The 12,762-nt window shown below is 33.8% G+C and overlaps 1 protein-coding gene across 3 annotated transcripts in view; it reads left to right on the forward strand.

Moving 5' to 3' along the window:
* Positions 1-12,762, forward strand: part of Cadm2 (cell adhesion molecule 2) — a 923,902-nt gene that overhangs the window by 813,088 nt on the left and 98,052 nt on the right. For all 3 annotated transcript variants that reach the window (XM_026786947.1, XM_026786960.1, XM_005345233.2), the window contains one exon: positions 6,290-6,380. In XM_026786947.1, coding sequence (XP_026642748.1) covers positions 6,290-6,380 — 91 coding nt within the window. The remainder of the gene's footprint in view (positions 1-6,289; positions 6,381-12,762) is intronic.

Below are 12,762 nucleotides of genomic sequence, written 5' to 3' on the forward strand. Positions count from 1 at the left end.
GGTAACAATAGTAACAATAGAAGGTAACAATAGTAACAATAGAAGGTGGTAGGTAAAAGCCAGGGAAGAGAAGAGGAGGGGAGCAAAGAGGAGAACTAGGAAGGAAAGGAAAGGAGTTTGGGAAAGAAGAGAGGTGGAGGGAGCTTCAGGCTTAGGAATAGCATTGTTTATAAGTTAGACCAGTCAGGCTAGTGATAAATGAAAATATATGCATTAATACATTAAAAAATACAAAGCGTGCTATCACTATTAAATAAAGTAGTATCTCTATAAGGAATTAATAGCCAATTTTAGTTTGACCTATATATTTTAATAATTGTGTTTCCAATCTAGTAAGCATGACAATGGATAATATAGGTCTTTAATTTCCCTTTAAAATCTTACATTGTAAAACGTACCATAGTGTTTCTTATGGTGATTTTGTTATTGTTAAATCTCATTTAGAGAATTACCTTGGGCTAGAGAAACAAAACTTACTGTTGTAAATTTTTGCTACATTTATCAACCATGTAATGTATTTCAGTTTTTATTCTCATGAATTGAATACAAATACAATTCTGATTATTACAGAAGAGATTCATTCCTTTTGTGCTTGGGGATTACTGACTTGGTTGTTTATGTGCTCTTTTTCTTGTGGGTATTTGGTATACAGAGCAAAGATATTTCTAAGTGAAAATGTAGAATTTTTTCATTTGATGTGTTTCTCCAATGATTCTTCAGATCTGTAGGCTGTAGTGATGTCTCTGTTGTTAAGAGCACTTGATACACTTGCAAAAGACCTGAGTTCAGTTCCAAGCACCCTTAGTGGTCAGCACAAGCTCCTTGTATCTCCAATGCTCTCTTTGGCCTCTGTGAGCACACACACGATACAGAGACTCTTGACATATTCTTTGGATTCATATCATATGAGAACGATATTCTGTAGCATTCTTTTCTTCAGAAAATGTGCGGACAATGATTTATAGTGCCTCAATCCTTTTATCAAATCTACCTTTGCTTTCCATTCATTGACTCATAACACCCTTTTCCACTTCCAGAGTTTTCAATGCCAGAGTCTGGCACACACATGTGCCATGAACACATGCGTACAGGTGAACCATACATACAACAAATAATTTTTTTCCATCTCTATTCAGAAAAGGACATGCCTCCCATGACACATCAAGTTGAAGAAGGGTGTAGATGGGAGAGGGAAGGGGGTAGGAAGAGAGGAGGGAGGGGAAACTGATTGCTATGTAAAATAAATAAAAATGTTATTAAAATAAAAATTCTGATGCCAAAAACCTTGAAAATGTAAATAAAGCTTTTAATAAAAGTCTCAAGGAAGATCTCTTGTAGTAAATGAAAAAGGGAGAATAGTTTAACAGGCCATTTTCATCTGTCAAAAAATTAATAACCTGAAAGTAATCAAGACGAAAGTAAAAAGGTGAGAGACAGAACATTTGTGTGTAGACAGAAGTTCTGTCCCACCCAGTCATGCAGCCGTTCAGTCCCAACGAAACACACAGAATTTTATACTAAATAAACTGTTTAGCCTGTTAGCTCAAGCTTATTATTAACTAGCTCTTACAACTTAAATTAACCCACAATTCTTGTCTATGTTTAGCCACGACTTGGTATCATTTCTCAGGAAAGCATTCTCATCTTGCTTCCTCTGTAGCTTGCTGGTGACTGACTCTCTATTTTCCTCTTCCCAGAATTCTCTTAGTCCAGTCACCTTAGCTATCTTTTCTGCTTGCCTACTAGCTAATCAGTGTTTTATTAAACCTATATAGGTGACAAACCTTTACAGTGTACAAGAGCATTATCCCACCAAATTTCCCCATTTTTCTTTTCAAGACAAAAACCCTGAGTCTAATCTCCTTTGTTTAGTTTTTTTCCTGGCTGTTATCCATAACAACTTGTAGCCAACAGGCTAAAGAAAGACAAATATACATAACCCATTTTGGGGGCATAATTTTCTAAGATACTCCCTGCTGATCAGGGACACTGATAATCTTACAGGACCCATAGAAAATTTAGGATTATGGTCAAATCCTGACTGGAATATTCTATGAGACTGGATCATTGAGGATCATGAGTTACATTCACCTGATAATATATACATATGCATAAGAAAGAAATGATTTCTGATATATCATTATCATGGTTTCTGAAAGCATCCTATGGCATCATTTCTGAAAACTGGGGCTGAAATTGAAAACAGAATACAAACAGGCCTGATGATATCAAGTTACATTGTTGCAATTCTCTTAAAGTAACCAATAAAAATTTTATAATGCTGCGTCCTGTATGTTTTAGTAACTATGCAAAATTTTATTATATAAATAAATAATTTGTTAATAGTCAGAGGAAATATTTTTGTCAACAAATAACATAAGCAAAAGTGTTATTTTAAGCAATGACCCGAAGGCTATGGACAACCTCGAAGCATTTATTCCAGTTCTGAACAGATTATCTTTTTCATTTAATATATTATATGGATTTAGTGGTTTGGCCAATATCCCTAACAGAAAAAGATTATTGGTATATAAAGCCAAGTTATTTTTTTAAATACAAAAGGAATAAAGTAGGATTTCGTAGGTAAAACATTTTATTCAAAGGGTCAATTTGTTAACCGGCAAAACTATCAGTAATGGACAGATGTTGCTGAACTATGAACGGTAAATGTATCAAGGCTTGTGCTCTGAGGTTGCCCATTATGAGGTTTCCTAACAGCTATTCTGTAAAATCTTTGTTACGAATACAGAATATCCTTTCCAAGCTAGATCAATGTTTCACTTTGATTTTTATTCTTAGATCAAATATAATGGAAAGTATCCTGAATTCACAAGTTAATACAGCTCCAAATTTTTTAAATGAATGACCTTTTTAACACTGCAATTATATTCTTCATGAATGAACCCCAGAATTTTTCAAATAAAAAATATAATATATAACAGTAAAAGTTTTCCCACATACTGACACACTTTAATTCATATCCAAAAGGATAGACGGCTTTAAAAAATGTATTGCATTCTGAATATAACAGAAATCTTAGGAATATGGTAACCCTATCTTTCCACTTGGTCCCCAAAACAATAATCAACCAAACTTTTAAATGAATTCTAAGATATCCTGTAAATATGTTTTGTTTTACCCATTGTTTTTGCATGGCTCCAAGAATTATCTTTTAGTTTATCAAAACTTTATCAAATTTATTTATTTATTTATTTATTTATTTAGCAATCTTTTAGCTTGAATGGGTGTGTAAGTGACACATAGCAGATAGAAAAAGAAGCAGAAAGAGAAGTACCATTTGATAAAGAGGTGACAACATCCAGGAGAGACTACTGGAGTAGCGAAATTGAGAGACTAAAGAAAAAAAGCAAAGCCAGCAAATCTGGATCTTATAAGCAACCAGAAAAGCCAGCTTAGAAAGTTGAGGCAATCAGCAGGAGTTCCCAATTCAGTGTAGGAATCTGTGCCACCTGGAAATCAGAATTAGTTATATATAACTGCAAAAAGAGAGATCCATTTTAGAGAGTTGTTCCTTAAATTGGTGAACTTTTTAAGTCCAAGAATACACAGTGAGCCAGCAATGTATAGACCAGAGTGTCTTCGACTTGTTAGTCCCCAGCCGGGATGCCATGGTCTGAGAATCCATGCTTCTCTTTTCGCTACTTCAAGACCTAGCATTTAGGAACACCTGTTTCCATTGTAGTCCTGAGATAGTTGTAACATACTGTAGACAAATATCTAAAATATTTTTCCACTTCATTGTAACCATTAAGCAAACAGAGAGGCCGGGGGACGATGTTCAGGCATACTACAGTGCTTCCCAATCACATAACATCTTTCCATTGTCTATGCCTTTTAAAGTTTCTGTCGCTTCCCAAGGTAACCAAAGGTTTTTGACCAAGTTTTGAATTGCTGACCATTGGAGGGCAATCTAGATTCAAATTTGAGGAAGTTCAAAGGCAGAAGAAAAATCAGAGAATCTTCTGATGCTTAGGAATCTTTATCTCTTAGTCAAACTGAGTGAGGCCTAGCCACATTTTGAGATCATTGTGTTCATTCAGTCTTCCAATGGCAATGCTAATGTAATACTAAATCATTGACAAAGAAATGTCTAGAATACTATTAGACCAAAGGGTACACTCAAACTGAAACACAAAATTATTGTCACAGACAGACAAATTAAATCTATTTCCCAGAATCATATTTTCTGTAGATTGCCCTCCATTCTTTTCACTAGAAATATATCTGTCTTTTATAAGATTATACTTATGTATAGGCTGAAGGTCAAAAGATGATATACTTCAATTTGATGGGAATGATCCTGGGTCACACCTATCTTCCCACATAAGTTTCAACATTTCCGTGCTTGTTGACTAAATTACATCATAACCTTTGTCAACCACTCATTTGATAAATGTCTTCTTTGTAAAACATATCAACAAATTATATTTACATCATTTAATAGGTATAAGAAGTTTTATATTTTTCAAATTGAGCTTCCTTCCAGAGTGATTTTATAGAATTATAATTTGCCATGATGCACAAAAAAAGTAATTTTGTAACTAGAATATTATTTTTACTTCATATATTTTTTGTGTGATGGCAGGAATTGAATTCAGGGACTTGAATGTACTAAGCAATTGTTCTAATACTGATGTACATTCTCCGTCCTGAAATCACTTCTTATCTCAGGCTGGACTTGATCCAAAAGACTCTTGTCCTTGTCTCTCATATACTGAGATTATTAGTATCTATCTTTTCCTAATCCTGTCTTATATATTTGGTTATTTCACATGTGTTGTCTTGTTTACAGGCTTGAGAATGATTGCATTTGAAACATAAACAATTTTAACATGTAAGATCATCTACATAATTATAGTTTGTTGTTTTATATTTTCGAAATTTCAATACTATATCTTTAAGGAAGATAACTAACTTAAATATTTCAGGATTGATTAATGCTCCAAAGCAGCATACTAATATGATGTCAGATGGGCTCCATTTTCTCCATTAAGTCTAAGGGAAAGGGGAAAATGACAGTCTGAGAGGTCAAAGCTATTGTGTTCATTACACAGTATATAGAGATAAGAGGGAAAGAACTAGGCCACTTAGTTCTATACAGACTATAAAGAAATCATCGTGCTTGCATGGTCCCTTTATTCTTTAAATGTTATTTTCCATTTCCTCTAAGAAATATATACTTTCCTGTTGTTTAAATGATTACATGTGTCATGTGATTTATATACCTAAGTGTCCTAGAGTTTTCTTGAATTTATTTTCATAAGAGTTTGATTTTATTAAACAGAAACAATTACTATATTTTAACAATTATATCATTGCCATATAAAGCCAAATGCTACCTTTCAGGACTATTATAAATAGCTATTTGATGTGCTTTGTCCACTCTGCTTTAAAGAAAGCAGCGTGTGCTCAGAGCTGCAGGGCTGTCTCTTCAAAGGGATCCTGCATAATGCTTCTGAGACTGCAGTTTATCTTGAGTTCATTGAGGGTTCCTTATTGTGAGTCCCTGGTAGCCCTGTGACAATGAAAGTGTTGTTATTCAAATGCACATAAATGCATTCAGTCCACAAAAATAGTATTCATAGCAATCTATAAATAGTTGAAGAAACAATTGCATGAAATACTTGATATTCATCTGAACCACTTTTTGCAATGTCACATTTAAATTCAGATATCAGAAAGTCTCCTAAGATATTCAAATATTTTTGTTAAATTGCAGATGGGAAAGTTTCAGTCTCATATATATATGTGTGTGTGTGTGTGTAAATATACATAATATTTAGATTTTTATATATTTATAAGAAGCATAAGAGATGCTGAGCATGCTTGATACAATTATAAAGTGTTGAACAGAGCGACGGGTCATGTCCTGCTACCCAGTCAGCTCTATACCAGAAATAATTACACGGAATCTGTATTAATTTAAACACTGCTTGGCCCATTAGTTCCAGCCTCTTATTGACTAGCTCTTACATATTGATTTAACCCATTTTTAATAATCTGTGTAGCCCACGTGGCGGCTTACCAGAGAAGATCTTAACCTGCGTCTTTCTGGAGTGGGAGAATCATGGCGACTCACTGACTCGGCTTCTTTCTCCCAGAATTCTGTTCTGTCTACTCTGCCTACCTAGTTTTCTGTCCTATTAGGGCCAAGCAGTTTTCTTTATTAATTAACCAATAAAAGCAACAGATAAATACAAGACCCACCTCCATCAATAAAGTGTATCCTTATATGTCATTAATGATTTTTCTCTTCTCTTTGTTCTAGATACACCATCAGTTAAGATCATACCATCCACTCCTTTTCCACAGGAAGGACAAGCATTAACTTTGACTTGCGAATCTAAAGGAAAACCACTGTAAGTGATTTAGTGACTGGTAAACTTTTCTCTCTTTCTTCAATCAGTATTTGATGAAAGGGTGTAATTGTAGACATCTTCATTCTAACCTGTTCTTATCAAACAATAGAACAGGCTCTTTGGTATTTACTCCTTTCTCCCTCCGATTTCTCTAAAATGAACGTGTGTGAATATAGAATACAAATACAGAGTACACAATCAAATGACCGGATGACAGGCAAAATGATGTCTGAAATGCTGAGCGATAAAGGCAAATTTGCTCAAGTGGAATACAATAGTCCATTGGATTTCCTGAACCATACCATCACTCCCTTCTACTGGTAGAGATACTTTTCTAAGAGGAATAATGAATTTGGAAAGCTATGATATTGTTACTGTAAGGAATACACATCATTTCATTTAGGTATAATTCAGCAAGAAAAGCTCAATAGAAGTCTGGGATTCAGTTATGTAGAAATAAACTTGAATGTGTAATAGCCACACTTGCACTAAAGACGACTCCAAAGTACGATCATCTCTTATTTTATGGAATAACACAAAATCTTGGGAAGTTTAACAAATGCAATATTCGATCTTTCTCAGAAGATTTTCACAATTGTTCCCTAAGGTTGTCGATGAATGGCACCTTGCAAACAGAAAAAGAAAATTAGAACATTTATTTTTGATGCAGGAAAGAAAATTTAATCTCAGAAATGAGAACTAATTTTTGTCTTATTCACATAGGATTAAGATTGGTGAGGCAGGTCCTATCACCCTTTGGTTCTGTCCAAAGATTAGAGTCTTTCACCTACTATCTGTTAGTTCAGCTGCTGAATCTAAATTTCCACTTCTGTGTAAATTCCAAGAATGGAGTTCATGGTGATTTCATAACTGGACCTGAAACCCTAGTTTTTACAAGAGAAGAATGACGCAGGCTCTGGAGAGTGTGACAATAGTCATCCCACTCAGATTTGCTTCTCTAGTTAAAATTTTCTAATACTTGCTAATATCCTATTTTAATGACATTTGCAGCAAGAATTTATGCCCATATATTTTTAAATATTCAAAATCATGTAATATCTTTGAATATTAATTCATATATTAATAATGGTCTAAAACAGTCATATTTTGCATTTATCCTTATGGGTCTCCATGTTATACTGAATTAATGTTATCATTTTCTTAATAACGTGTTTTGATTTATTGTCCTATATTATAGCCCTATCACCAATGTTTCTTATTTGTTCTGTTCTATAAGCTCCCAGGACATTAGCAGTACAATTAGAGTCAACTTTCTTGATTTGTTCTTTGGTTTAGAATGCTTCTTTCTTTCTTCTTTCTAAATCAGTTCAAAATCTACCCACTCCTCCCCATTTTCAGAGTATCATCTCCAATAAATGAAAGTGTTAACTTTTTTAAGTGAACTGAACTAAAGTAGATCTCTTTAGCTCATACTATGTCCCCAAGAGTGTCACGTGAGGCAGACAGAGCACAAAACCAGGGGAGACTGAAAACAAACCACTTGATTTTTCCCAGAAGGAAATCTTCATATTCATAAAGAAAATGGCCTTACTAAAGCACATAGAAGGATAGCAAATTAAAGAGGATCAATCAAGAAGTTCATCACTGGACAAAGAAGAGAATCACTAGTGGAACCATCAATCACTTCAGAAGATGATATATACAAATTAGAAAAGAGACGGCAAAAACATTTTAAAACAATTGCAAAATAAGAAATAAATTAAAGCATAATGATAAGGATAGTGCCTACATTTTAAGACAGATTTTAAAATGTGGAAGCCTAAATAAGGAGTATGGTATCACATGGACCCACTGGGCAGGCTGAAATTGTGTCATTTATTCTGGTAATCACCGCCAAAGTTCCACTCCATTACTTTGCAACTATTGCACCTGATTCCCCACTTTGTTATTTTGGCATTATTGAGAGGCAACACTATTGGCATAGCATTCAATTCTTACCCAGGACAGTAAATTTCTATTTTCTTTCCTTTTTACCTGATTTGCTTCTAGTGATCAAGTGGGGATCAAAAACATAAAACAGATAATAAATATATTTTCATCTTGCAGATGACCTCAACAGCACCCTTAAATCATGTCCAAATCTTTACTGTTCCTTTAAAATGCATATTTGAGCAACATATGACGTCTTAAAGATTGAGCAATTCATCATTATTAGGTGCACTGTTTCTGTTTAAATCACACTACTATCTGTGTTATAAATCATGAAACCGTAGCACGGCTCAAGTTGCAGTGAGATTCATGTTTGTAACCTGCCCTCCAGAATGCTAATGTTGTTTTCCTTCTTCTAAATGCGAGGGCCCCAGTGACTGTTTATGAACAATCATGCCTTATTTGCCTGCTTTGGACAGGAGCCTTTTGCCATTTTCTTGTAGAACAGCTGCATAACTTGGGCCAGTACCAAATTGTTCCACTTGACATTACTATAGAGGCATTCTATTCTTTCCTTAAAAGAGAGATTACTGTACATGTCTATTGTTTTAATTTTTGTCTAAACTGAGGACCAAGCTAATGCCAGACACTTTTCTTTCTAGTCCCCAGAGTTTTTGCAACCTTCTTCTGTCTTTGGCTGAATTCCCAGACAGCTTTTAGGCAACACATTCTCCATTTATAAAAGTGGAAGAAGAACATACCCTTTATATTACATTAAAGTCGTGACCTTAGAAGATGTGGGGTGGCCCCTACATGCTGTGACAAGTGAATCAGCATTCATTTTAACCAAAGCTTAGCACATTGTGAATTTGCTTTAAGGAAAGAGAAAGCAGTGGTACATTTTCCAGTGGAATAAGTGTGCATTTGGCATTTATTCTCTAAGAAGAAAATAATTACAGGAGGTGATGAATTTTCCTGTATACACAACACAATGTTTGTATTGTAGTTACTATTTTACCATCTAGTAATTATAATTTTTCTTTTGTTCTTGGCAGAAATCTAGCATGCATAATTGCAGAGATGAACATCCTATTCTGTGTAAGAAGAAAGACTTTAATCTTTAGAAAGATAGATCTTATGCCACTGAGCACCTAGTGAGGTACTGAAAAGGAACAATTTTATATACATTTTGGATATGATCAAAAATAAGGGAAGGAATCTGATATGTACATACAAATGCATTCCCTCATGGACAGAATAGAATTATTTCTTCAAAAGACACAAAATTAAGGCAAAACAGTTTTATACCAGTCAGTTTCTTCAGACTAAAATGTGGGCTTCTCTTACAAAACACAAATCACAAGTCATTTGCCAATTGTATGCAATCCAATTAGTGAAACTAAATTGCAAAATAAACCGGGAGTTAATGACGGCAAGTTATCATCCTGAGTGAAATATTGTTCACCAAAATAGGGAAGATCTGATATTGATGTAACAGTATGAGTCTATTATCCCAGCAATTTCAAATCACCCTGTTTAATGCGTGAGATGTTATTAATCAATATTTGTATTTCTCCTGCTAATCAGAAATTCCTCTAGTTAACTACCATGTCAGTATTAATGTTCAAGTCGGATGTCTGTGGTACAGTACTCTGGGGTATAGTCACCATGGTTGTGTAGAAGTAGAAGCTAAGGCTTGGACCCAAATTATATTATCTATAATTCACAGCATTAGTTGTCATGAATTAGATTCTTAGCCACTCAGATTAGTTTTCTTTTCTAAGTTCATAAACTTTGATTTTAGAACAAGTTTAGATTTACAGATAAATTGAGCAAAAACTACAGAAAATTCCTATATGCCACTGCCCTTCCACAGTGTGACCATTGTCCATTGCTCACAATAGTATTTGATTGAGTCATGTTGGCCAAACAACAGGGCAATACAGCCTGTCATCATGTAAAAGAAAAGTTTCTCTCTTACTGTTGAGTATTTTTTTCTCTAAAATTATGTAATGGCTATCTAATAGACCAATTATGCAATGATTGGAGGCAATATATCAGTAAGGTCTCCCAACAAGTAATGTCTTAATAAATAATAACCATAAGGACTATTATATGTCATTTGGTAAAGAAATTAAATCCAAAGTACCTCAAGAGTTTTACTCAGAAGTCTGAATTATTAATAAGATGCTTAGTAAGTCCAGACAATGAATTATGATCATAGATTCTTACAAGTGTCTGAAATACAAGATTTTGATCAGAATAAACACATTCTAGGACATTAGTTCATGAATTTTGAAAAGCATCTAGAAGACAAATAAAACCAAATAGAAACTAAAGTCACAAAAAAAAACTGTTAAGGGACACATATTATTCAGGTTATAATAATAATGATGACAAATATTAAATAATATTCATATAAGAGAATGCAGAGGCAAGAGGCTCTTTTAAAGAAAAATGCAAAATAATGAGAAATTGATGACTGGCAAATTTGAACCCATTGAAATGGCTCCTTCACAAATAACTAACCAATTATGTTGAAAATATTTTAGTCAACTTGAAAGAACTGTAAAGAGGAAAAAAATTAATCCTGGTTCTACAAATGTGGAGTAGGTTTACCTTCTAGTAACTATTACTAGGATGGAACAAAGATTTATCAGTTAACAATAAATCTTGAACATAAAGCAAATGCTTAAAATCAAAACAAACAAACAAAGACCACTTCCTATATTTTTAGACATCCCAAACTGACATAATGGCAGCTCCAACTGGCTGTTGAAAATCCAATGTCTCTGAAATGTACAAGGTTGTTTTGTTGGTAATTTCTAAATTTTCTCATTTGTTTTTGAAGTAATTAATTTAAAAATATTTCTATGGTATGTATTGTGTGTGTATGTGAACTTGAATGCTGGTACAATGGAGTCCAGAGGTTTTGGATATCCCTGGATCTGGAGTTGCAGGTAACGGTGAGCTACTGGATGTAGGAGCTAGGAGTTAAACTTCTGTCCTCTGCAGCAGCTGCAGTACATGCCCTCAACAGCTAAGACACCTATCCAGAAACGTGCTTATTCTTAGTTGTCAGGGGCAAATCAAACAATACCTTGTGGAAACAGATCGAAAGCATTTGTCTCCTAGAGGTGATAATGACCAACTCTAGTTAGTAGTAGAATAGAGATTGCCATCTACAGTAACAACAGTGAGGGCTGTCTTGTATTGTTCACTTCATGTTCTCAGATCTCTGGCGGAACATTTTCCCAAGATTTTAATGAGCTTGACTAGAGCTAGAGAACTTTCATAAACTATCAGCCCAAGTATTCAAGTAGATATAAAACAGTAATGTAAACTCAATTTTCTCAGATATCTGCTATTATATTTAGATATCAGATATGTGGTAAATATATCTGATATCTGAATATGTAAATACAGGTAAAAAATAGACATGGTTATGTATAGCTACATAGACATAGAGATATAGAGATAATTATATATATATATATGAGTTTGTACATAGAAATAACTGCTATTGCCAATACAATATAAAAAAATGGGATGTCAAAGAGCCTAGAGAAAATAAGCTGGAATTTTAAAGAATACATTAATCATGAGACTATATTTCTTATTAAATATTACATATAATATATCTTTCAAGTAATGGAAGATAAAAAAAGAATGGATCTATCATTTAGAAATTATTGTAGGAAAATTTTTGAATAAGAAAAGTCATGTGATTTTTTTATATTTTCCTTTGATTTAAAATCTAGAATATTATTAAAATATCAAAATTTACTCAAATTAAAAACCCAATACAGTCACTTTATTCATAAGGTACTTTCAAAGGTATAATACTAGGAAATTAGTCCCAAATTTCCATAATAAAGATATAGCCACATTCTGTCATCCCTTTGCTGAAACCCATATGGTCCTTTGCTCCCATCTCATGGTTTTAAAATTTAATCACACATTCACTCTCTGGAAGCACACAAGTGGTTATCTTGGAAATGAGACTGAATATTTTGGTTTTGTTTGTAAAACACGGAGCTGACTCTGGGTAATCTCCACGGCTGTTATTTAGACTGAGCATCTGTGGTGTGCTGGGCACTCAATCATTTCCAATTAAATGTTCCAGTGTCTTGTGAAAGTCCCTTCAGAGTTTGCAGAACCATGGTTATAGACCCACAGAGAATATGCACTTCTTGAGCATTTTCCAGAAAGCCAGCTTTCTTGCAGAAAAGCCTATTATTTTGAGAGATTATGTAAATGCTTAGGTGAAAATCCAACTCAGAGTGTCTCAATATTTAAGACACTGCAAAGGTACCATCATATTCATGGGTAAGACTTTCAGGAAGTATACCTATCAGTTCATGGTATTTAAAATATCTGTCATGTATAAATATAGTAACTGTAGAAAGCACAATTTTTAGTCTTTATGTTAGCATTATCACAGAAATTTTATGTGTGCTTATGTAGTAACAAAATCATTAATATGATAATT

The sequence above is a fragment of the Microtus ochrogaster genome, chromosome 2 (genome assembly GCF_000317375.1).
Source record: "Microtus ochrogaster isolate Prairie Vole_2 chromosome 2, MicOch1.0, whole genome shotgun sequence".
Lineage (NCBI taxonomy): Eukaryota > Metazoa > Chordata > Mammalia > Rodentia > Cricetidae > Microtus > Microtus ochrogaster.